We start from the raw sequence: 27,988 nt of genomic DNA, 5'->3' as shown, positions 1-27,988 counted from the left end.
GTAGATCTAGCAACTGACATGTTTTTAGCACTTTCATTTAATATTTACTTAAATGGGACCAAATTACATTAGAGTTTTATTTCTGCTAAAATTGTGACCAAAATTAATATTTATATAGGATTTTTTTCTGTGTCCCTTATAGCCAGTGAAGTATATTCACTAAGGTTTGTGGTTAGGTTAGAGAGATTACAATTCAGATCCAACCTTATTGTGGAAACTTAAGTCACTTTGAGCAGTCACTATCAGTACAATCTACATCACAGAATTGTTTCATGAGAACAAAGAGAGTTTCCCTTGTATACCATTTTGAGGTGCTTATGGGATCAAATAAATATACAGGATTGCCATAAGTGAAATAGAGTATCCTAATTAAAAGCTAAACCTAAATAAAAATTTTGAGCTATGATGACTGTTGGGGAAAACATATACAGTATATACAGGTGAAACTCGAAAAATTAGAATATCGTGCAAAAGTTCATTTATTTCAGTAATGCAACTTAAAAGGTGAAACTAATCTAGTCCTCTTTTCTGATAAGAGCTACTTTTGCATCTCATTTGGAAACCAAGGACCCAGAGTATGGAGGAAGAATGGAGAGGCCAATCAAGCACAGTAATCCCACGGTCATTGAACCAGTTTTTGGTGCTTTTGGCAAAAGTTGCTCTCATCAGAAAAGAGGACTTTGGACCACTGTGCTTCATTAAGACCAGGATCAATGCAGCTGTCTACCAGGAGATTTTGGAGCACTTCATGCTTCCTTCCACAGACAAGCTTTATGGGGATGCTGACTTCATTTTCCAGCTGCCCACACTGCCAAAAGCACCAAAACCTGGTTCAATGACCGTGGGATTACTGTGCTTGATTGGCCAGCAAACTCGTCTGACCTGAACTCCCTAGAGACTCTATGGAGCATTGCCAAGAGAAAGATGAGAGACATGGGACTGAACAATGCAGAAGAGCTGAAGGCCGCTATTGAAGCGTCCTGGTCTTCCATAACACCTCAGCAGTGCCACAGGCTGATAGCTTCCATGCCACGCTGCATTGAGGCAGTAATTGCTGCAAAAGGGGCCCAAACCAAGTACTGAGTACATATGCATGCTTATACTTTTCAGAGGTCCGATACTGTTCTTTGTACAATCCTTATTTTTTTGTTTGCTTGTAATATTCTAATTTTCTGAGATGGTGGATTTGGAGTTTTCGTGAGCTGTACGCCATAATCATCACAATTATGACAAATCACGGCTTGAACTATCTTGCTTTGCATGTAATGAGTCTTATCTCATATATTAGTTTCACCTTTTAAGTTCCATTACTGAAATAAATGAACTTTTGCACAATATTCTAATTTTTTGAATTTCACCTGTACTTTTAGTTTGATTCCCCCCCCATTAGTTACTTTCCCAAGCTGAATGTATATAAACTTCAATTATTAATTTGCATTCATAGCTCTGCAGAATTGTCCTCTTGATTAGACAGATTAGTCATTGCATGTATAGGGGGAATATACTTTTAATAAATCATATACTTTAATATGGAAAAAGGTTGTCTGCAATGGATAGTTGGAACTGAACTATTTCCTTACATTTCTGAGAATATTGATTTCTAACAATTCAAGCCTTTATGAGTCATATACCTCTATCTATGTTTTCAAGCCTCTTGTTTCTACTTGTCTGCCTCTGCATTCCTGCTGTAAAAAAGACTGAAATAGATTTTGAAATGTTAGAGAATGGAACTTCTTATATATTTAAAGTTCCTAAAATTTAAATAGTGTCTTAGCTAAGCAATAAGACTAAAGTATAATAATAGTCCAAAGCAAACTTCAGCCCATACTGAAGAAGTCGGAATCAAATCAAGCAGCAGAATTAAAATGGTAGAAGAGAATGAAATAAAAATCAATCCAGAATCAGAGTCACACCTCAGCTCATCTAGATCTTGTTGCAAACCTCTTTCTACACAGAAGAGACAGCTTTTGTAAAGTTTGGAAGATGTTTCACTAAGAAATTGTAGTGAAAAGGTTTCCCACTTAGAAGAGTGGTTAGTAGTTCCTTCCATTATGATGTCACAGTCTTAGGATAAGAATAGCAGGATCAGTTAATGTTCTGGCTCTGATGCTAGTTAGGAAACCAATCAACAGATCAAGGATAAGAATGAAAAGCCTGAGCGTCCTGAAAAGAGATGGAAAGTGCTGTTATGTATTATGTTAGTATTTAGAAAAAAAATATTTTTATTATTTTGGATGCAGCTATGTAAACATTTAACAATACTTATTTCCAAATAGAGTAGCAATTAGTAAAGCTATTAGATTGCCTTCAATGATGTTACTCCTTTAATTTGAATTCCATTCATACTATTCCACAGTATTTTTAGAGAATTGTCTAGAATGCAGCAAAGGCAATTCTCGATATGTTTTTTTTCAACATATGCTTTCATTGTTCACTTCATCAAATACTTGGAATAGAGCCCTTACTTGGAACAGATGCTTTACTTGCCATTTGTTGATAACATGTCTATGTCACTGTGAACCCACTGCAGTTGGAAGATGGCTTTCGAATTGACGTGAAAGCAGTTTTTCCATGTTATGCTGAAACTAGACTTTCATGCAAACAGTGCAAAATGCACAGAAGAGGTGGTTTGGCATGATACAGACAGGATCAATGCTGTGTTCAGCTCTGATTAACCAGACAGGTCTGCTGTGGGCCTGCACCACCTGGTCACCAGGTTTAGTACCTGTTTTATAATGTAGTTCAGTGTTGTGTTGGAAGTGTTGTGCCAGGAAGACTGGAACCACAACTTCTCTGGATTTTTTCCTTAAGGGTAGGTAAACCAATTGATTGCTATCCTGATTGAGGGACCAGGCAACCCAAACCATTCTTGTTCCTGACATCAGTTCTATTAATGCCACTCTTTGGAGCTGATATTCTATGGATGTTTTTCTACTCATTGAGAGCATGGGATGCAGAGAGATTTTCCTCTATGCTTGCTATTAGTCTGATTGCAAGGGAGACCAGAATCCTGGTTTTGCAGATGCTTTATTCAGCATTTTTTGAAGGATAGGTTTATTGGTCCACCTATGCATGTACAACAAAGCTTCTTTCTCAAATTCAATGGGTATAGGTAACTTTAAGATTGGCAGGAAATAAAATGAGAGTGATATGGTTTATTGCTGCCTGGCATTCTATTACAATTTATGTAGGCTTCCAACGAAAGATCAGATCCATACAGTAAAAATATCAAATTAAAAAAGTAATTTTAAAAATACATTTCTTTGTATTTTCATTTTTAGTGTCTTAAGGTTCTATAATGTTTGAAATGTGTGCTCTTTTCTATTCTGGTTGTTATCAGTTGATTTTAAAGGATCAAATTGCAAGCAAAAACATAATATTTAGTCTACTTAAAAATATAACTTCTAGCAATGTCACATGATTTATAAATTATACATATTGATACATTTCTCTTATTTTCCTCTCTTGTCTGTTTATGTGCACACACACATACCACACTACTAAAATTCTCATTTCCCTAACCTTCAACTGGGAGAAACAGTACATCCTAAGGCAACAATGTTTGAATTTTGGAACCAGGGTACCTCAGAATGACTAACTTACAGAATGTGTCTACAATCCAGGACCCATGACTCTTGTGGAATTGAAATTTGTCAAATTTTATAAAATATTTTATAATATAAAAATGCTCATAAACATTTATGCCATAATACAAAATATCATGAACTTTTTCCTGTGCTGATGTTTGACTGTGCTATATACCATATTTTTGGAGTATAAGACGCCCCAAGATTTTGAAGAGGTAAATTTTTTTAAAAAGTTTTTGCACTCTGCAGACCTCCCAAACCCTTTTCACACCTCATTTTTTGTTTGAGAGACCTGCAAAGTGTTCATGGGGGTTGGCGGGAGGGCACAAATGAGCAAAAAATGGCCCGTTTTTGCCCAAAATAGGGGCATGCAGTCTTTAGAAGTCTTGTAGAGTGCTCCTTGGGGGGGGGGGATGAGCAAAAAGCAGCCCATTTTTTTGCGAAAATGGGCCCTTTTTTGCCAAAAAGGGGCATGCTTGTAGAATGCTGCGGGGGTGGTGGTGGACAGAAACGGCTCATTTTTTGCTCGTTTTTGCCCTCTCCAGCCCCCCAGGAACACTTTGCAGATCTCCCAAACCCTCTGTACGGCCATTTTTGTGAAGGAGGCGGGGTTTCAGAAAGCCAAAATTGCTGTATTCAATGTATAAGACGCACCCAGATTTTCACCCTCTTTTTTGGGGGGGGGGGATGTATGTCATACTCCAAAAAATATGGTAGTTCAACAAGGACTGTTTGCAAGGCAGATACATCTCTGCATGTATCCTATCTTTTCCAGTGAAGGCAGTACATTAGAAACTCTGTTGTTGAGGGCATTGAGGCATATGATAAGGAAATATGTCTGAAAGGTTGATTTAAGAGGTCACAGGTTTTCTGGTTCTGTATACAAATAGCCTCTTATAGCCTCTTTCTTCATACCTTCACCCTTTTCAAAATGTTAATTGTTTTCTCTTTGTTCACCTCAGTCCCTTTGTTCGTGAAATATTAATGCTCTTACAAAATCTCCACTTTCTTGTGCTGATTGTTATATATGGCACTGTTTTTGTTAAGAAAATGTATATGATTTTTCTATATACAACAATTCCTTTTTGTCCTCCTTTATTTAAGAAATGAATAAATATTAAATTTGTTTCAGGTGTTCCTTCTTAATACTCTGTTTTATTTTAAAATAATAAATAGGGTATTGATGAATAGATTTTATTCCTTTACTTCTTTTTATAATCTTATCCATTTGGGGGATACTTTCTCCCTGATTTTTGAATCATATATTATGAATCTGTAGCTAGGGAACTGTATAATTTATTAACATGCAGTGCTTAGTATACATTGGGAATAGCATATGTACTTTCCAAAAATAGGTATTCGTGATGATGATTGAAATAGCAAGTTTCCTCTCTATTTCACTGACAGGGCTTACTATCAATTCTGCGTAAATTGAAGAGTGCACCAGACCAGGAGGTTAGGATCCTGCTCCTGGGATTGGATAATGCAGGCAAAACCACACTTTTGAAACAACTGGCATCTGAAGATATCACCCATATTACTCCAACCCAGGTAACGAAAGATGGTATTATTGATGTGACAGATATTCCATGATTAAATATAAGACTATATCTTGACGTTTGGCAAAGAGTTCCAAAAATGCATTTACATTGGATGTGCATACAACTCCATTTCCAGATGTCAGTGGTATAATGGTACAAGTAGTCATGAATCCCATTCAAGCTGCACAATTTGTTTTACAAAATTATGGCAGCATCCGTTATTTGAATTATGATTTTGAAATCCATAATAGCCAATAATGTTTGAAATGTCCTTCTTTTTTAGGTCATGAAACAACAGTGGAATGTAATCTAAGAAAGAGAAGCATTCTATTATGATACAAATAGAAATATAGTGATAATGGCATGTACACATACCCTTACCTTTACCTTTCACTGCGTCACACTTTAAAATATTAATGTGTCAGGGTTGAATACACAAATTTCTCCATTGAAATTGTAATACTGGTAACACATATATGTACATAAACGTATTTAGAGACAAATGTTTGTATTTTTTAAATAACCTTTCTTAAGGTAGAAAGCCCATATTAGTGCTTGTTTAAAAGATGAAATATCACCCACAAGTTTTTAGGTCAGTGGCACATTTAACATTTTAGCACATGTCATGGGTAATCAAAAAAACCCTAATGGCTGCCATTAGGGTTACCCTTTTACAGAATGTTCCAACTGATATTAAAATTTATCAAACAACTGTTTCTCAGAAAGTAGATTGATAAGGTTACACCGTGACATTTTCTCAAGTCTTTAAGTTATTCTTTATCAAGCCCATCTTAGCTTATTCTGATAAAAATTACTGGGCAGATAGTAAATTTCCAAATAGTTTGGAATTACAGATGCAATCACTAGCTTTATTTCTAAGAATGTCTAAAAAACCTATGTGGTGTTTAGGATCATTGTGGGAAATAAAGGTTAGGGTAGCTCTTGAATTTGAAGTATACTTGCTTCCTTTTTAATTTTGTTAAATCAAACTTTTAAAAACATAGATGTTATAATGTGCCCAGGAGCTGGTAAATCCAGTTTGACAGTAGAATGATCACCATTGAATGGTGGGTTTCCCTTCATTAGATATAATCAAACAGAAGCTAGACATTCATCTATATGGAGATACTTTAATTTGGATTCCTGCAGTGAACAGGTGGTTGGACTAAATGGCCTTCAATGGCTATTTCCAACTCTATGGTCCCATAATTGCTTGCTATTTACAGATGCCATTGTGTGATTTATGAGATTATCATGCAATCATTTTGCTTTGTTTCCATAATTTAAGGGAATCTTGACAACATCATCTGTTTATAACTTCCCTTGGGTCTTTGCAGCAGGATCTATCTTTTTTTTTCACCAAAAAATTGATTCATAATGACAAAAAAAAAGAATGGCTACAAAATGACCTTTGAGCAATGGTGTTAAGAACCTTTGGTCTAGTTGTGCTGTTGAGTACTATATATATAATACTCTTTAACGTACAACCACAGTTGAGCCCAAAATGTCTTGCAAAGTGAGTTTTGCCACATTTTATTACCTTCCTTGCCACAGTTGTTAATTAAATTACTGCAGTTGTTCAGTCAGTCACACAGTTGTTAAGTGAATCTGGTTTCCCCATTCACTTTGCTTGTCAGAAAGTTGCAAAAGGTGACCCCAGGCCACTGCAACCATCATAAATATGAACCTGTTGCGAAGGGTCCGAATTTTGATCACATGACCATCGGGATAGTTTAACTTGTAGGCCTGAAAAGTCACTTTTTTCAGGGCCGCAATAACTTCAAATGGTCACTAAATGAATGGTTGTAAGTTGAATACTACTTGTATTCATATGTTACCAGATATAGAGTACATATGTTGTATGTAGTATATTCATTAAAAGAGAAGACTGTAATATAACTCAGGTGCTTTTTTGTTTCTTTTTTGCACAAGTGAAGTCTCAAATGATACCCAATTATGAGCATCTCAGAAATGCCAGCAGGGGGTGCTGGAGATTTGTACTCTACGTCTGGATTGCAAGCATTTGCTGATGAAATCCTCTCAAGCCTCAAAGCAAAATCCACTCTCCGATTCTAAGCTTAGAACCCATCCCTTGTATTGTGCTGCAGCTTGTGGCCAGTCTGCACCACTTCTCGTTTTTCTAGTTGCACAACCTCTCAGTTGGAGCTTTAATTGATGAAATGGGTCTTTCAGAAATTTAGCTGGTGCTTCTACTTTTCTTACATGAAGTCATGTACAGAGTTTTGTTTCTGATTAACCTGCCAATTTGATTTGGCTTTCAGAACAGAGGCATTTGGTTTTCCCCTTATTCTTTGACTTCCCTGTGTGCCCCTCCTTTCTCGTTATAAGCTGCCACATATATATTTTTAACTGTGACATAAATAGATCCCGACTCGGCAAGGCTACTACTATATCCTTCACCTTGCCTACAGTCAATTCATCTGAATAGCGATATAGGCTTTATCTTGTTACATTTTCCAGGGTTGCAATATATAAGATGTGAGTCAATGAAACTATAGCCATGTACTGTATCCACTCATGGTTTTTTTTGTTTTTGTTTTAACTTTATTTATTATAGGGTTTTAACATTAAAAGTGTGCAAGCCCAAGGTTTCAAGTTGAATGTGTGGGATATTGGTGGACAAAGGAAAATCAGGCCATATTGGAGAAATTATTTTGAGAACACTGATATCTTGGTAAGCATTGGATACATTGTATGGTACATTAGATAACACAGAGACTTTAAATTTAAGATATGTTGCTGCTAAATACATCCATTTATTTTGTACTAGACAGGAAGTGCATTTTGTAAAGCAAGTATGTATGTATATGTCAATTTATGAAAGCTTTAAAACCTTTTTATTCTTAACTACTTTAACTCAGCCATGTAGTACCTGATAGTTTCATTTGATATTGCCTTCTGTTTGAAATTATGTGATATTTCAGGTTGAAAAGAATGGATCGAGTTATGATGTGGGATCTTTTCATTCGTACCCATATTTTTTCTTGAATGCTATTTAAAACAGAGATGAAATATTTGCAATAGACAACTGAATTTCACATAGGAAAGGAACATTTTAAGGAGCTGTTCCCATTTTGGTATCTTCACCACCACATGCCACTCACTCAATATTGTCAGATTTGTGTTAATTATTATGGTGATGTTTGCGACAACAGCTCTTTAAAATAAGGTAGCATTATTTCCTATTACAGATGGCAAATTGAGCCCAAGAAATAGTTTCTTGCCTTATGTGGCATTCCTATTATCTTCCTATAAAAAATCCAATAGTATTTAATTTAGATAGAAAACTAGATATTCACAGAACCAGAATAGCCGGAGAATCCAAAGTTGGTGTGGCAGACAACCCATATTATCCTTGGGACCTGGCAGATAGTCCATATCTTCCTGAATATTAACAGAAGAAGTTACTATCAGTTACAAAGTTGCTCATTGATTCACTGCTGCAAAAAACATGCATAATGCATGAAGTAATATCCAGTGAGGAAGAGACCATCTATGTATTTATTGTAGAAAACATACAGGTAGTCCTCACTTAACAACCACAATTGGGACCAGCATTTTGGTTGTTGAATGAAGCCATCATTAAGCGAGATGTCATGTGACTGCTTCACTCAATGATTTCAATCCTTGATCTTCCAGTTGTGGACATTAAACAATAGCACAATTTTTAAAGTGGAGCGCAGCAGTGCCTCGGCGATGCGTGTGGCCCTGGGAGTCCCAGTACAGACCGAGCACAAGTTGGAGCTGTGCTGCAGTGGGATGCAAGGCTGCTATAGCCCAGGACATCTTAGACTGCTCCCTGCCCCACTAGGCCCAGGAGGCCTGGGGGGCCTTAGCTTGCTCTGCTTGTTTACTGTCACACCACTGTGTGCAAAGCAACCCATTTATCTTTACTGGCAGCTAAAATCCAAGCAGGGATAGAACTAAAAATCTTTCTCTGCAGCTCCATAGACATGAAACTCCCAGTAGCTCTGCAGGCATGGAGCTCCCTGCAGCTCTGTGTCTGCAGAACTGTGGGAGAGAAGGATTTCAGCCCCTTGCTTGTTTGTATTTCAGCAGCCAAAATCCAAGCAGACATAGAGCTAAAAATCCTTTTCTCCCCGCAACTCCACAGACACAGAGCGGTTTGCAGCTCTGCAGGTATGATGCTTTCTGCAGCTCTACAGGGACAAAGTTTCAGGGAGAGAAGAATTTCAGCCACATGTCTGTTTGGATTTTGGCAACAGTTACAGAGCTAAAAATCCTTTTTTTTCTCACAGTTCTGCAGGTGCTGCATAGGCATGGAGAGATAGATTTCAGCTTGCACAGAGCTGAAATCTTTTGACAGGGAGTTTTTCAGCCAGCTCCCAGAGATGAATATGAGTCCTCTCAGTAAATGACAGCAGCTTTCAATCTTCCCTGCCAGCTTCCCCAGTGACTTTCTGGGGAAGCCGGTAGAGAAGATTACAAATGATCACATGATTGCAGGGCACTTGGCAACCAATTGTAGGTGCAAACAAGTTGCCACACACCCAGATCACAGTCATGTGACTAGAAGGGGGAAGCGGGGATTCAGTATTTTGCAATGGTTGGAAGAGCTTTACAAGTCATAAACACCCTTTTAAGGCAGTTGTTATTTCAAGCTGTACTTTAGTGAATGATTGTTAAGGAGGACTATCTGGAACCAGAAAAGCAGAAAACTACCAGAGCATTTCTATGTTACAAATCAGCATAAGTTTGAAGAGAAAAGGGTAACAACAGCAATCTATAGCTTCTCTAAAAAGTTTAAAGTCAGACTGTCTACGAACAAAAATTTCCAAGTAAGAATGGAGAGTAATGCAGGGAAAGGAGAAGTTTGCCAATTATAAAACCAAATCAACTCTGTACCCTGGTGAAGAGGAGGCCTGCATGGAGAGCTCATAAACTTCCAAGAATGGTTCAGATCTTATCAGGACAATATGTTGCTGCAGAGACATTCCAGTTAGTACAGGTATATCAGTGTCAGAGTGAGGTGAACATTTTTCTTTTGTAAAACAGCAGCAGCAGCAGCACAAACAGAATTCTCTGATAATTCAGTAGGGGGGAAATCCAGTGAGACCAGACGATAGATGTTAAGAGTCTAACAAAGGGAGTAGCGAAACTAGTTTATGCTTAGTTCAGCTGCAATTAAGAGATTGTGTTCTGTTACCATGGAATAAACAGACAAAAGCCATATTCATAGAAAGAAGACTGAATTTAACTCAGCATTAATAGTAGACTAAGCTGCCAGTAATCCATAAATCAGGTAAACCATTTGAACACTACTCCTTCTATGGCCAAAAGCTCAAGCCAACTTGTAAAGATTTGCTGCCTGCTGCTTTCTGACCTTTTTTCATTACTTTATTTTAAATAATTTTATTATTTTTATAATAAAATTAAGTGGCCAACTGGGGCTGGTGCCACTGTCCCCAAATCAGAGACAACTGAATCTTTTGTAATGCCCTCTTTGATCTCAAGTAATTTCTTAACTATGATGAAATGAAAGCTAGACTAATGGAAATGCTATTCCTCAGATAGCTCTGTTTCACATCTTTCTACTAACCCATTTCTTTGCTCAGTGGAAAGTGGGAGCTAGGAGAACCATGGATCCAGATTCATTCATTACATATAATTGTGGCTGAATATGGTAACATAAAGTAAGCCATGCTTTCATCTGGGTTCAGATGAAAATGTCTGACTACAGTATCGTACAATAATACAATACAATACAATACAATAATGGGCAAAAAATGTTTTTAAACTGTAGATCAATTTACCAAGGCAGGCATATCTGATATCACAGCCAAATATTATTTTTTAAAATTGTCATTTTTAAGAGGTAAGTACCATTATCGGCATGTCCTATTTTTATTTTTGTCAGATATACTATTTATTACTATTTATTATTTGTACAATCTTCACTCAGAATAAAGCTTTATGCATCTGATGAAACCAAGTATAACCATAAAAGCTTTACTGAAATAAATATACAGTTTTTTAAATTCCTTGAGTCACATATTTTAATTATAGCCAACAAACCTAACAACTCTCTGGAAAATGTAATGCTAAAAATACAGGCTGAATATTCTGGCAGTAGTAGTGTTGTCAAATGTAAATCCATGGATTCTAGATTCTCTGAAATCATATGAGAAAGTGGAGTAGATAAATAATTTGCTGCCCTCTACTTTGTAATTTCTGCTAGCAGCAGTTTACCAATAGTAGAGTTTTGCTGGCAGTACCAGGATGATTGCAGCAGAATTTATTCTTGTATTGTTGTTGATCTGCTTGGGAATATTAACACTTTTATCCTTGCCCATCGGTTTCAACTTAAAGGTAATATTTTGCTGTAGGAAGTTTATAACCAAAGTACAAGGGCTGTTAGTGGATCAGTGACTAACAGCCCAGTCTGGAACTTTAATGCTGCATCATTTCAATTAGTTGTATTTTTGAACCATAGTGAAGGTAAATTTTAGAATAATTGCTGATATTTATACTATTTTCAATTAAACATATCAACATTTATTTGAAAAAGGAAGCCATGGATTAAAATATTCAAACATCTAGAAAAGAAGAGCAGTTGGGGTAGTCCAAACAACTAAATATAAAATAGATGTAAAAATGGAGAGAATTTTTCAAAGGATTGATGAATATAATTTTTCTTTTTTTTTTATAATAAAATTTTATTGGGTTTTCAACATTTATAGGGAAAAGGGTAAATGGACAGGTCTACAAATTTTGGCAGTTGCAAAATGTGAAAGGCGCCCCTCCCTCCATACCCATAGTATACATTTATATATAATGCATTGGTATATAATTGATTACAATCAGCATATTAGTTCTATTACTAAATTCAATCAGATTAAACATTACAGTATAAAATCCAAGTATAATTCCATTATCACTTTCGGTCAATTTATAATAATATGATTTTCTTGTTTATTTTTGTGATCTGAGTCTTCTTGCTATTGCCCCATCTCCCTCCACTGGCAGAGCTCTGGCCCCTCCCGTGTCCTGCGTGTCCGTTGTAATGTCTGGTGTTTTCTCTAGGAGTGTTTTATTTTTTTCCATAAAGGCCTGCGCCTCTATGGGTGAATTGATTCTGATTCTTGTCTCCTCCCAGAATATCAGCATACCTTCAGGCATCAACCATCTAAACCACACCCCTTTCTGGTATAATTTATTCGCTAATTGCGAATAATTCTTCCTTTTTTCTCTAATCTTCTTAGGGATCTGCTTCAGAATGGTTATCTCCATATCATGATATGTCAATGCTTGCCCCCTTTGTACACCCAGAATTTCATCTCTTGTGCTTTTTCTAAGAAATTTAATGTGAACCTCCCTGGGTACATTGTGTGTTCTAGCATAAGCTGAGTTCACTCTATAAACCAGGTCTTTATCCCATCCCATCTGTTGTTTTTCTTTGTGTGTGTAGTCAGCCAGGATGTTTGTCATGATGTCCCTTATGTTTTCCCCATCTTCTTCTATAACATTTTGAAATCTAAGATAATAGGACATTCTCTCAAATTCTAATTTCATCTGTTGGATGTCAAGATCTTTGTTCCCTTTCTGCACAGCTTCTACCACCCCCTTCACCTCCTCCACCCCCCCCCCTTCCACAAGGTTCAGTCTTTGTGAGTTCTTATAAATTTGGGCTTGATTTTCTTTAATTTCATCTTTCATTTCCCTTAGCTGTTTCTTGATTTCCTCCTGGCCCTGTAAAATTTGTTGAAGCATTTGTTGAAAGTCCATCTCTGTAGTCTTGGGTTGCATCAGTTCTGTTATCTTTGACTGTGTGGCTAGACTGGATGTTGCAGATGTTGGAGCAGACGTGGCAAAGCCAGGTTTTCCAGGAGGTGGTCTTTTGGATGCCATCCTTTATAACGTTAAAAGTTCAGTCCATATATAAGATAAACAGTTAGAAAAGAAGGGTAGCCAGGTGAGTTCCGGGAGCAGGAGAACCAGGCAGAAGAGAATCTCTCTAATAAGTCTGGCAATAGATGAAAAGTTTCCCCTAGAAAGTTCAAAAAATACCAATCCACAAGAGATTCCTCTGGGAGACACGGAGACAAAGACCGGAAGCCTGAATTTTAAAGGTGGAGTCAGGTTTCACAGTTCATAAAGACAACGGAAGTGTGCCATCTTGCCCTGCCAGTTTTGGGCACAGAGGCATAACAAAGTTTTTAAAAAAGTTCCAGAAGTCCTCAAATCACAGTAATATATAAAATTAAATTGAAAAGAAAATCATCTCAACCTGGGTGAGGCTTCATTCGTTGGCTCTCCCCCCTCCTCCCCCCCCGGGGGCTGAGAGCAAAATTGTTCCTCACCGCTTGTCCAAGGGGGGGGGGGAAAACCCCTCCCTCCAGCCGCGCCTCCAACTTGCTCCGAAAGTTGTTTTAAAGAAAGCTGAATAATCCTTCGTGCAGAATAGGGAGTGAAGAGAGAAGCAACCTCACCGCACCGCAGCTGCGTCCTTCTATTGTTGCATTCTCCGGTCGGCTTTAGCGAGGCGCAGAAACGCGAAGCGCCCTCCGATCTTGCTCCCCGGTGCCTTGGGCGCGCGTGAGACCTCCCGCCGGCTGCCGCCGCTGCAGGAGACCCCCGCGATGCCGCCCCTCCGGCAAGACCCCTCTGCGGGGTGTCCTGTGCCCCCCAAGGAGTGGGGAAGCCCACCGGGGAGCCGGAGCGGGCAAAAAGCTGCCCGTCGCCGCTGCCGCCGGAACCGGAACTTTTTCAACTTGACACTAGCATTAGTGCTGAAGAAAGCTGCCTAAGGATTTTTTTTATTTCAAAGAAAGACTTTCTAGATCACAAAAGAAATTCACTGCTGATCTTACGTAGATTCTGTACAAGTTTATTGTTACGTTTAGGATGTTACTTGTTGGTAAATTAGCAGCAATGGAATGAATATATTCCCATGCAATAGTTGGATGATTCGTATGAATGATCTATTCAAGTAAAGTATGGCTGTAACTTGAGTAATAGATGCCAAAATTCTAGGTGGACAAAATAGCATGTGATTAACAATATATATTTTATCTTGGCAAGTTTAATTATCCTATAAATATTTTAATTAGATACTGATTTTTAACCTCTAATCGGTTCTTTCTTGTATAGCTATTATGAAGCAAAGAAATGTGTTTAAATTCCTTCAATCTAAGAGGTTTAAAAAGAAAACTGACATTGCTCACACACAAACACAGTGAGCAAATTCATATAAAATCAGTTTTTACACATAACAAAGGACCCGGTGGCTCAGTGGCTAAGATGCTGAGCTTGTCAATCAGAAAGGTCAGCAGTTCAAATCCCTAGCGCTGCGTAACAAAGTGAGCTCCCGTTACTTGTCCCAGCTTCTGCCAACCTAGCAGTTCGAAAGCATGTAAAAACGCAAGTAGAAAAATAGGGACCATTTTGGTGGGTAGGTAACAGTGTTCCGTGTGCCTTCGGCATTTAGTCATGCTGGCCACATGACCACGGAGAAATCATTGGACTGCACTGGCTTTTTGGCTTTGAAATGGAGATGAGTCCGGAACGACTAGCACATATGTGCGAAGGGAACCTTTACCGTTTACCTTTTTACACACAACAATTTTCTTTCAAAAACGATTTATCCAAACATCCTTCATATTGAGATTTTAAACCCAAAGGCATAATTTCTTGTGCTATTCCATTTTAACCCACTATTATAGTAAAGGGAAAGCTGGATTAGGGGCTACATTACAGTAGTTTGGTTTGCCTTGAAGGGATTTTTGTAAACCGACAGCATGCTAGCTAAGAAGCCTATTTTGGCTCAGAGTTGAAGAACATTGCGCAAGTGAGAGGCCCCTCCAAGAATATTTTTAACACATGAAGTGATTACACATTCATAAACACGCAGGTGTGTTTGAATGGGAGATACTTCAGTCTCCCACACCTGTGCTATTTGGAAGCTATGAACAAATAAAGGTGTGTATATTTGAATGATTGCATATTCAGACGTACATCTGCAGCTGCTTGGCATAAAACCTTCTAGATATGGAAGTAGGGATTTGATAATGCATATGTATCCTGCTTGATGCAATGCTGTTCACTGTGCTGTTGACATTAGGTCTGCGTTCTCCAGTTCTAGCTAGGTGCTTCTCATAAGTTAAGCTTAGATGAGAAGTCCTAGAGACAGTCAGATGCTCCAGGGATCTTGTGAGGTGTTCTGCAAACATAGCTATCTCTTGACGCTTAGCCCAATGTTTCATCAGTACTATAAAAGCATGTCATTATTATAAATGTTGTCTTTGGGATGATATATATATAAATTGCTCCCATGACCAGTTATGCAACCACTAAACAACCTAGAATGACAAAATTGTCAAGCTTGATGTCCAGGATACATTTCAAAGGATTATATCAGCTTAGCTTGGCCAATAACCAAAAATTTGAATGAAACTGCCCACAAACACAAGCCATTTGCTTTTTCATACATAACAGTCTTAAATATACTAGTCTTCGTTCAGTTCATTGCCATCATCATCATCATCTCCCCCCCCCCCCATCTTTTAACTTTGAACTGGGACAAAACACTTTCTAGTTTTACAGGAAACCAGAATCCTAAATGAACCTCATAACATAGTTTAGGATTCAGATTTGTTCTTAAATTAGTAACTATAGTTTTTAATCCGAAAAAACCTGGAAGATAGTGCTCCTATTTGTATAGCAGGAAGATGTGGGTGTTTAGGCTGTCATTTATCTCTCAGCTTAAGACATGATTGTCTGTCTGTCTTGAGATCCTAACTTACAATTGGAAAGACGTCATTTAAATGCTTTATGGTGGTTAAAATATGGGCTCAATTCTACTAGATTGCAGCCAATAAACACCAGGAGTCAGAGGTTTTCTGCACTCATTTTTCCTTACCCCCCCAAGACACCAATTATTCAGAGAGGCAAAAAACATAAAGGAGGCCAGAAGCCAAGATACAAAAAGAATGGGTTGTGAGGTACCAGTAATCACAACTTGTGATTACAGGTACATTGGTAAGTTATCGCTTATTAAGCAAAACCCTGTATATTTATTCTCCCTATACCTAATATTGCCAAGCTACAGTCTTTCCCTCTGAGAATTCTGTGTTTTTTCAGATACTTCTCACAGCTGAAAAAAGTGTTACAAAACACTAAAAAAAGGGCTGACAATTTTATCCTAGACTGATTTTTGCCCTTTTTCAAGTTCCATTAATTTAAACAGGCATCAATTACTTCCTTTTGAGAGATTATTATTGCAGAAACTTGTTATTATAGATATACTGTCTGTGGAATGGCATCGTACAGTTGAATTTTTAAGCCTGTTTTCCTTATTTGCTTTCTAGATTTATGTCATTGATAGTGCTGATAGAAAAAGATTTGAAGAAACTGGTCAAGTAAGTATGTCACAGCTTTTGAAAATAGGGATATAGCACAATGAATTTTTTTCAGATTTTGAGGTGGAACCTACAGTAATAAAAATAGAGTTTCATTTAAGTTACAGCTTTCTATCAAAGTTGGTAATTAGCTGAAAACAGGGAAATTATTTTTAAAGGCTCCTTTCAATTTTCATAAGTTTGACCCAAATAATTTTTATTTTTTGCACTCAGATCTGAATTATATAGACTCTGTTGTACCTTTAAAATATGAAGATTTTCCTGGTAATTTAATGCAGTGATTGGTAAATTCTGATTTGTGATACAATGATCACATCAGTTGAATTATGTAAGGTCTTCATGTTATATTGAGCAATGATTTGAAGTATTGGGCTATTATCCTTTGATAATTATAACACTTTTCCAGCTGCATCCAGCCACCCAAAGTGTATGTTCCTCTTTAAAATGCTAATTATCATTTTGCATTCCATTTATTTCTCTCTTTTATGCCACTAACAGAAAATGTAAAATTTGAGTACGCTGTATCATAAGTTCCTATCTCTCATAGTAAAAAGTAACAACAAAAGTTATCTTATTTTAATTTTAGGAGTGTTTTTAAAGATGATCTTAACAGTGAATTTAGTTTAGAATGATATTTGCAGGATCAGTTTGTATTTAATCTTCAATGCACTCATTCAATGAATACCTAAATAACGAGTACATGAGGCCAGTGTACAGGGTTGTTCAGTATTCCATTTAGTAATCAAAACTGCCTGATGAAGATTACATTTTTTAAAAAAAGTTGTGTTAACGATCCATATATTAGGGATGAATAAACTGGATCAAACTTTAAAATTTATATTTAGGATTGCAGAATTTGAAGCATTTGTAGGCTAAAATGAATTGTTTTTAAGAGCTGTTCCACTGGCAAATTCAGCTTATAACTATGCTTGTATATATTACTTTGGCTGTTCCATAAATACTAATCGCTTGAGGGTTGGGAATGCCAGTCCATTGCTGTTGCCTTGAAGGCAATTAGTCTATACTCTGTTATAATTTTAGAAAAACTTATTTTACATTGTGGTGTTTGTGTTTGCTTATGTTACATACCTGGACTCTTTATTCTAGCATCTATACTGCTACAATAAAGTATTACGTTACAATATTTCTCCAGAATTGTTTAAGGGGAAAAAAATCTTGCTCATTTTATAAAAAATTCTGCACACGTCTTTATGATTTCAGGAACTAGCAGAGCTGGTGGATGAAGAAAAACTAAGTGGCGTTCCAGTACTCATATTTGCAAACAAACAAGATTTACTGACGGCAGCCCCCGCTGCAGAAATTGCAGAGGGTCTGAACTTGCACACAATCCGGGATCGAGTCTGGCAGATTCAGTCTTGTTCAGCCCTGACAGGAGAGGGCGTGTCGGTGAGGAGACAATGTTTATTTTGGCAGAATGGCTTTTCTACTGATCTGAAAGAGATAGACATTCCTCTTATTTTGCATCCTTGTGTTTTCAGTGTAAGCTGCGAACCAGATGCATAATAGAGAAAATGTAATTTTTTAACTCACTCGGCAAGAGGGAGGTTCTATGTATGATGGATTTCTCCACTGCAAATCACACACTAATTCATATTTTTGCTTCAATAATCTCATCCCCATTCTTGTTTGATTGTTCTCAAGTAATTATTTACTTCCTTTAACAACTTACATTCTATATTCCAATTTAGTTTTAAGGATAATGTGTTTGCTGTTCCAGTTTTTATTTAGCCATCCTTCATTTCTTTTTGCCGCCAATAATTCTTTAATAAGCTTTTACATATTATATTGTGTAAAATTATATACAGTGTAAATATGTACGTATCATTCTGTATTTGTAAGTGGTCCCTCTACAATCCTGGTTTGGCCCTATTAAAAGGATATGTGCATATGTTTGTGCATGACTGCATTAGGCAGAATCACCAAAGAGTTCAAGAATAAGATTTATGACAATAGGGCTCAGTAAAAGTGTGCTGGAAGGGAATTTAAAATGCAGGATGATGCTCCATTTTTTTCTCAGTTACTTTTCAGAATTCAGTCATTATGGGATGCGCTCTGGACCATAACAAGATGGACCAGGCAATTTCAAAAGCTGAAGATTAGGCCCTTATAGAGCTCCATTAATATGCATAACATATTCATTAACAAACAGAAAACCATTGGGATATTGGGGGAAGTAAAGACCTTTTATTTATTCCAATTTCCATTCCTTTTCTATACCTTCCTTTTTCTTCAGTCCAGCAGCATGGCAGAAAGCCCCATTCATCCCAGGCATTGCACGGCCTGGTGCTGGTCCATGGACCGGGGGTTGGCGATCCCTGTTTTAATGTATTATTAATCATTATGTTTCTATTAAAGTCTTTCAACATAAACTGAAGAATTGAATAGATATAAGATGAAGGATAATATTTTAACTCTACGCGTGTTTGATCAAACTAAATCCTAATATAATCAACAAAGTTTATTCCTAGGAAAACATACTTGTACAAATCAGATTTCTGTTCATCTTATCTTGAATCTGCTGAGTGGTTGTTCCTCAAATCTTAATATTTATGCTTGATAATGTCACAGGACAAAAATCACAGAATTGTTATTGTTGAGGCCAACTTTTCTCTGCTAAACAATGTTACAAAGATTACTGTTGCCTCGCTTTGTTATAAACAGTTTTCTGTCCCCAGTTCCTAGTATTTTGTGCATTTATCAGTTTCAAAGTTATGAATCATTTATATAAATATGTCGACATTCATTTGGCATTTGTTTTTTAGTTTCCAAACATTTCCCATCATCTACAATATGAGCTTCAACAAGTGATCCAGTCAAAACATATGCTGAAAAAAGCTTTTACCTAGAAGAGGCCAAAATCAAAGTTAATTTAAACAGGAAATACATTTGTTCATTATGTCTTGTAGAATATTAGAATATTTTATTTCTAATTTAAAATGCTTGATTTATCTGAAAAAATACTCCCCTTTGTATCAAACATACGATGAATAACTCTTTGAGACAGATAAGCAACATAGCATTTTGTCTTCAACTAAGTTACATGCTAAGGACAGACATATTCTTCTGCTGCCACTGTATCTAACATGCCCTATGCAGACATAATGCTTACCGGATGTTCTAAGCATGTGTGTGTGTGTTTTCATTTCTTGCATGCATCACATTTTATGATATCAAACTAAAATTTGAAATAATATATCTATGTATACAGGTACTCCTCGTCTTACGACCACAATTGGGCCCAAAATTTCTGTTGCTAAATGAGGCAGTTGTTAAGTGACTTTTGCTCCATTTTACGACTCTTCTTGCCACAGTTGTTAAGTTAGTAACACAGTTGTTAAGTGAATCTAGCTTTCCCATTGACTTGCTTGTCAGGTGATCACATTACCCCGGGACACTGTAACTGTCGTAAATATGAGTCGGTTGCCAAATGTCTGAATTTTGATGATGTGACTATGGGGGTGCTGCAATAATCATAAGTGTGAAAAACCGTCACAGATCACCTTTTTCACTGCCGTTATAACTTCAAAAGGTCACAAAGCAAACTGTTGTTGATGATCTGGCTAGTGGAACGGAAGATATTTTTATTAGATTTTAAAGCAAGCTTAAAATTCAACTACTGTGCAGTCTTTTAATCCAGGAATAGTGATACTAAAAGCTCTTAAAAGTTTTTTTGAAGAAAAACTAGGTGAAAAATTAATTTTAGTTTAATTTCTAGCCTTTTGAAATATTTCATTCGTGAACTGTAAAATATGTTGATATTTCTTTCAGTGCAGCTTAAAGTCAGCAGAATGATTTCCTGTTAACAAATAATAACGCCTCATCATTCAATCTTAATCAACAAAAATCCATTAAGAGCTACCAGAAATATATATAGTTTTATATAGGTATATAAACTTTAAACAAGAAATCATTTTCATTTACACAGTAGCCTCATTTTCTCTAAAAATACAAAGAAAAATATCTCTTCTTCCAATTCTTATTTCATATCTATAAACAGATAAACTTACAGTAATAAAAATAGAGTTTTATTTAAGTTACAGCTTTCTATCAAAGTTGGTAATTAGCTGAAAACAGGGAAATTATTTTTAAAGTCTCCTTTCAGTTTTCATAAGTTTGACCCAAATAATTTTTATTTTTTGCACTCAGATCTGAATTATATAGACTCTGTTGTACCTTTAAAATATGAAGATTTTCCTGATAGTTTAATGCAGTGATTTGTAATTCTGATTTGTGATACAATGATCACATCAGTTGAATTATGTAAGGTATTCATGTTATATCGAGCAATGATTTGAAGTTTTAGGCTATTATCCTTTGATAATTATAACACTTTTCCAGCTGCATCCAGCCACCCAAAGTGTATGTTCCTCTTTAAAATGCTAATTATCATTTTGCATTCCATTTATTTCTCTCTTTTATGCCACTAACAGAAAATGTAAAATTTGAGTACGCTGTATCATAAGTTCCTATCCCTCACACTAAAAAGTAATAATAAAGGTTATTTTAATTTTAGGAGTGTTTTTAAAGATGATCTTAACAGTGAATTTAGTTTAGAATGATATTTGCAGGATCAGTTTGTATTTAATCTTCATTGCACTCATTTAATGAATACCTAAATAATGAGTACATGAGGCAAAAATTAATTTTAGTTTAATTTCTAGCCTTTTGAAATACTTCATTTGTGAACTGTAAAAATATGTTGATATTTCTTTCAGTGCAGCTTAAAATAGTTTCATAGAAAGATAAGTCAGCAGAATTACTTCCTTCCCAGCTAAGCCTTCTCCCCCACAGGAATTTGACTAAATATAAAAACCATTTGCCTCTCATATAACTGCATATAAATTTAGAGCATTTTCCTCCTTCAGAATTAACCTAGGTGTGATCATCCTTCTTTCACTCACTCAAGACTTCCTCTTTGATCAAGAAAAGTTCAAACAATTTCAGTAACATAACATGTTTCCTAACATTTCAACCAAAAATCTCTTCATCCTATATCTCATCTTTTATCTGTTAACAAATAATAAAGTCTCATCATTCAATCTTAATCAACAAAAATCAATTGAGAGCTACCAGAAATATATATATAGTTTTGTATAGGTATATAAACTTTAAATAAGAAATCATTTTCATTTACACAGTAGCCTCATTTTCTCTAAAAATACAAAGAAAAATATCTCTTCTTCCCATTCTTATTTCATATCTATAAACAGACAAAAGAATCCTGAGTCCTGGGCAGGAATGTAGCAGTAAGAATTACACACAAATCCCTCTCACAAAAATAAAGGGAGAGGGTGGGGAAGTGCATTCAGATTTGCAAGATTCTGTTACTATAGCTTTCCTATAAAAATAGTATTGGCTTATATGGCATTGGATTCCTAATTTCATCCACCTGAAGGGCTTACATCTATACCTACAGCATGACACCGGCCTAGTGTTGCAATCAGGTGGAAAATGCATATTGTGCAAAACCTTTTGGGGGGAAATATTTCCATTTAGCTTAAGTTGCAGTCATTTACTCTTTTTCTTGGAAATATGCTCCTCTGGAATCACTGACTTATTTTGCTGTAGTTACGATTAAGAAGAGATTCTGGCTTGTCCTCAGTTTTTTTTTCTTTTACAATTAATAATTTATAGTCAGATCTTAGTATCAAGAACTGAAGTTCTGTCTTCTCAGGCAAAAATGTGTTGCAATCTTGAATTTGAATTTGTTTACCTACAAAATAAATCAGACTGGGCTTAGGGAACTTAACTTCTTGCAAAAACTTGTACATGTGAGCGGCTAGATATTTTACTCCTGACTCCTGACATTAAGAAAATATCGAGAGATTCCATATATAGACGTTGGTGGGATAGGATAGTAAATATGTCATATGGGAGAGGGGAAGCATCCAGGAAGTTAAGAGCTGATTTGGGGATCAGGGGTAGGGAACTGAAGAGTATGGATAATACATTAATAGGGGAAACTGTCATAGCCACAAGGCATAATATGAAAAAAGAATAAATATTGTAGCAAATGTAGTGGTTGGAAGGTCAGTTTAATTAGTTTTCTAAATGATACTGTAGTGTTTAAAATCAGAAAGATTATTGACTTCAAGATGATTGAGATTATATTGTGATGAATAAATTATACACATTTAAGGAATTGAATTATTTAACATGAGTTTCCTTAACTAAAAATATTAATTACAATTGGAATCTGCTGTGATCGTGTACTGATGCCCTTTTGAAAAGGTTGATTTATTTTAATTGATTACCCAATGAAAAGTTCTAATCAAGATGCTTTGGCTACTGAGTGTCAGTGAAGAGAAGCCATTGTCATAGCTGAGAAAATAGCTTTCATTATACCAATCATGCTTCCTAATGTAGGCTTTTACTGTAAGCAGATTTTGTACTTCCCATTTAAGTATCACGTTCTGGTGTTCACGTTGAATACAATCAGAGAGTCAGTTTGTTTGGTGAAAAACTTTATCTCTATTTAATATTACGTGATAACCAGCACTAAATGATAATGATGCAAAGGTAAGCAAATCCAAGTCAGTTCTAACCAAGTTAACACTATCACTTATATATATACCATTACTCCACCCAGCTCCACCCACAACTCCACCCAGATGACACCCAACCACCATCACCAATCACCATGACCCACACCCTCAGCCACACCCCCACTCAGTGTCATCATAGCCTCTTTCCTGGCATCCGAGCAGAAGAGTTATGGCAGAGTAGGCAGTTGCACCTGAGCAGAAGAGTTACTTCTGAGGAGGCAGTTGCACCCGAGTAGAAGAGTTACTCTGCAGAATAGTGAGGGAAGCCTTGCAGAGCCACATAGGCTCTGCCAACATCAGAGAGTCAACATCAACGTGGCAGCGTTGGTGGCATGTAAGCATGGCTGAGTGATTGTGGCAATGGACTGGCTCCCCCCTGAATGGCACCCAAGGGCTAACATTAAGGAAGTGAACAAGAGAGATGCACAACCACACTATCTGGATCTCCCTAATACTTCAGAATAAGGATCAGTTTAGTTCATGCTGATGTTTTAATATATAATGTGTATTTATAAAATGGAATTGAAAATGTGAATGTGCAAGGAATTCTGGCATTAGAGCTTTCTCAAGGAGCTTTCATCCACATCACAAAATATACTAATCAGTACAAATATTTGTACTGATTTATTATAAAACTATATGTATTCAGGCAGTATTTTTAACCATGTTGCTTTAGTTCATTTTAGAAAGAATAGTTCAAAAGCCAAATATGGTCCACAACATTCTTTGCAACCCTTTGAGCATTCCCAAACTAGATGGAAGTTTACCTACCTCAAAAATTAAACATTTGGCTGGAAATTGGTAATAAGGAAGTAATATGGCTATTTACTATGGCTTCGGATCTTAAATAGACAACCAAGAGTCGGCACAAAGCATTATTGTCAGTGCATAAGTCATGATTTTAATTATATAGAGAAGCACAAAAAATACATTTTCTCAATCTTTTTTTCCTTGTGTTCTAGTGAGTGTTTGATGGCAAATTTTCAGCCTTTTAAAGAATTACCTTTGCTTGTAAGACAGGTATAAAGTGTCGAGATGATGTTGGTATAGTTTTACGTTTCTTGCATAAGTTTATCACTAATGCTACTTTAATTTTTTCTAATTTTGAATTGTTTTACCTATGTTTAAAATGAGTGCTTATCTGATAAGAATTTCAGTTACTCCCCGTCTCCCCCAAGAAATATGGATTGTTGGGCTTGTTCTGATTGAATCATTACTCGTTAAATCTATGATCTTTAGAGTTGGAGTTATGGATGGGGCATTCACAACTAGAAGACACTGAAGTGCCTCTACTGCTTCTACAGCCTATTGCAACAATAGCCTGTACTGCAAGATGCATTCCTTACTATTGTATATAGTACTTCAAATATATTTATAGTATATATTGGTCCTGATACCATAAGTTTTAAACAAAAGTTCTATTTCTATTTTGACATCTGTCAAAGATCATTGATGCTTGCATAATATAAGGACAGTACAGTCATTTCCTGAGTGGCTCCTCCTCACTGTTGCATTTTTTTGAGCCAGCTTCTTAGGCAGATGTTTTCTACATGTGTGTCCCTAAGCCTTTGGAACACTGTACAGTCTTTATAAAACTGCATTGTCTTCATAAAGCTGCACTGGATCAGGATCTGGCTACCCATTCTGTCTAACCTAACGTTCTTTTTCTATTGTCTTTAAAGGATGGCATGAACTGGGTCTGCAGAAATGTCAACGCAAAGAAGAAGTAAGTCAAGCTGAGTTGCCTGGAACTAGAGAAACAGCAAGAGCCAAACATGCTAGCCAGCTGCTAGTGTCTGACCAAATATTGTTCCATCTGCCTGCAGCTACAGCTGTTCAGATTGGTAACCGTAGCTAAGCCTACTGCTTCTATAGGAACTTTATCTGTTGACTAGTACCATCCCCATCCTCATGCAAATCTTTCTTTCTTCCGTTTTAAAAAGTAAATAGTATTAAGGATCTCCCTATTGTTCATACTAGCAATGAAAATAGGAATGGATTGCTGTCTGACATAGAGACTTCTGATGAGCTCCACAGAGGTCAGATTATTATAGCAATATATATCAGTGGCCACATCCATTCTGAAATCATTCAAGATTCTCCCCTGGTCCAGTTCAGAACTTCTCTCATTATCCAATAAAGTGATATTTTGTTCATGCAAATGCTTCAATTTTAAAATGATACATACCTTAGTACATTGCTTATACTCATTTGGCCATATGCCCAAGGGCCTGTCTTTCCTTCACAAATACATGTATAAAACTCACTTTCTTAGCAATTGGAATGGAGAAGCAGGATGCCATAATTTAATTAAATAAAACAACATATAGTGGTTGCTATTACATTTATATTTGGCCTAAACTTTCCCCAAATGTCAGGTTTCACTAAGAGTTTTTGAATGTTCAAGCTTATTGCATTGTATTAGTCCTTGAAAATAGTTTTTTTTAAATAGTGAAAGTAACTCAAAGCTCAAAATCTTAGACAAGAAGCTATTAACAATAGGCTTTGTCATGTTCTGAAGGGCTTTGATGCAAAATTTGATTCAGTATACCTACAATCTATAAAGTCAGTGGATTTATCTCTGGTAATACAAGCAGTAGAAAAGTGTGAAGTGAAAGTTTTTGTCCATTTTAAAGAGTCATGACTTTATGTATTTTATGTGAGTTAGTATAGTTTCCCGCCCATTCTCCTTTACATTTAATATTGCTAACTCTGCAGGAAGTCATTGTCTAGATATCTGAAATATTGAAATTTGTCAAAGATTTATCTTTGGCCATGGGAATGTTGTTGCATCAAAATGAAGAGCAAGAGAAGAGAACCATAAAGAATCAATAATATTCTAAATACATTCCCCAGAAAGACACATGATTTAATAAACCTTAAATGTGCTGCCACACCAGTGTATGCCATAGGTTAATGCTTCTTGCCTCCTAAGTTATTTGCTAAATTTTGTGGGGTACTCTTTTTTGCGAGAGATCACTTGCAGAATATAACCAGATTTTAAGACTGGAAAAATACGGAAATTGAAATGTTCCCTTTTGTTCCTGGAGGAAATCAGACTGTTTTACTAATCCTCAAACCATGGGCATATCTTTTGGGGAACCAGACAGCAATAGCTTCTTTCAAATAATCTTTATCCAATCACTATCTTGTGATCCTTGCTCATACCTTACTCTTTTTTGGGGGGTAGGATAGGGTAGATATTTTCCTCCTTAGTATCTTAAAACAAGCACAAATTGTAGATTATATATATTAATTCTCTATCTCATCTACTTCTGATGCTTTATGAGAGATCATAAGCAAATGTTATAAAAAGTAGGAGGTGTAAAATGAAGCATGAAATACTTCTAGGGAATCCAACTCTGCTAATTAAATACATGCTCCAATTCCTAGGTGTTTTAAGAGTATTTCATTTTATTTTAGATATGCCATTATATACAAGAGCTAAAATGTTGCTTGCCATTTTAAAATCAAACAAAAATGATCTGTAATCCTTTAATCCAACTATCAAAGAGGCTCATGTCATAATACACCAATCAATTCAAATATAGGAATATTTCTCTTGTACCTCAAGCTCTTCTTCTCCAGATTCCCTCTTCTGTTGGAAACACATTATATTCCTATGCTCAGTTTGACTTTCAAGCACACTTTTCAGCTCTCGAAATTTTTAAATTCAAAATTTCCCATTTTTCTTGATGAGTTTCTTGCTAATCAATATGCTGTGTTGAATTCAGCAAGCCCCAAACTCCAGTGTTAATGCATCTATCAAGTTTTATTCATTCTGAACTAAGAACATTTGAAGAATCCCCTCCCTTTCTCCCCCCCCCCCTGGAATTGGCCTAATGATTCCAAAAGCTAGTATCTTGCCAAAGGTAATGGCTTAGTGGATAAATGCCTCATGAACAACATGGAAGAAGTGATAATTCATGGAACATTCTGTGGTGATTCCTTACAAAGTGAAAACACTAGCAGAACACATCATTAGTTAGCTGTTCTTAAATCAATCTCCACATGCCCAGCTTTTTTAAAAAGTACCTTACTGGTCCTTATAATATTCCCCAGTGAGCAATATGTAATAAATATGGTACAATGTGTAAAAGTCATACTATGAGTACTTGGCAAGTTGTTTTTCCAGTAAAATATTCTTTCTTTTTTATTAAATTGTGTTGATATATTTAAAGGTAGGTCAGAAAGGTTGAGTGTAGCTTAAGATACCTGATTTAACATGATAAAACATATTTAAAAGCATGGTTCAAATGTGGTTTAATTGTTTATTTTCATTACACACAGCTTCCTTACTCTCTAAACAAACATTTTCTAAGATCATGTCAAATGCTTTATAAAGCCATGCCTGCAAATGTTATCCAGCACACTTATCTTTGGGTTTTTTTTAGTTTAAAAAACAATTTTATATGCTCTTCTTTTCTGAAGTTAATGAAAAGAAGTCTGATGAGATTTGGTAATATCAAACCTCTGTGTATACATTTAGATATTTGGCAAACTTGAATTAAATTTGGAAGAAATAACAAAGACTTTATGATTCTCTGTCATTTTTTAAATAAATTCTCTATATTATTTCTTTTAATGAAACCAGTTTGGAGAATAGTGTGTGAAAAGGACAGACTGACAAGAAATTCTGTTTAGTTTAGTTTACTTTATTGTCATTACGCATCGTACAATGAAATTAAATGCCATCTTCAGTAATACATTATAACTATAAAAATAAAAACACAAACACACATCCTTCACATGCTATATAATTGAAATTGAAAACCCGATATTGCATTAATATTGCACTATACTATAGAATTCAATATACTGTATTTTTCGGAGTATAAGACGCACCGGAATATAAGACACACCAAGGCTTTGAAGAGGCATTTTTTTAAAAAAAA

General features: G+C 36.1%; 1 protein-coding gene across 2 annotated transcripts in view; it reads left to right on the top strand.

Annotated features, from left to right (window-relative positions):
- Positions 1-27,623, top strand: part of ARL3 (ARF like GTPase 3) — a 31,892-nt gene extending 4,269 nt beyond the window's left edge. For both annotated transcript variants that reach the window (XM_081953991.1, XM_081953990.1), the window contains exons 2-6: positions 4,995-5,138; positions 7,707-7,823; positions 16,477-16,527; positions 17,749-17,934; positions 24,776-27,623. In XM_081953991.1, coding sequence (XP_081810117.1) covers positions 4,995-5,138; positions 7,707-7,823; positions 16,477-16,527; positions 17,749-17,934; positions 24,776-24,823 — 546 coding nt within the window. In that variant the 3' untranslated portion in view covers positions 24,824-27,623. The remainder of the gene's footprint in view (positions 1-4,994; positions 5,139-7,706; positions 7,824-16,476; positions 16,528-17,748; positions 17,935-24,775) is intronic.
- Positions 27,624-27,988: the final 365 nt, after the last annotated feature.

This window comes from Natrix helvetica (genome assembly GCF_964273705.1).
Source record: "Natrix helvetica genome assembly, chromosome: 5".
Taxonomy (NCBI): domain Eukaryota; kingdom Metazoa; phylum Chordata; class Lepidosauria; order Squamata; family Natricidae; genus Natrix; species Natrix helvetica.
Note: the sequence above shows the minus strand (reverse complement) of the source record. Positions and strands in the feature narration are given on the sequence as shown.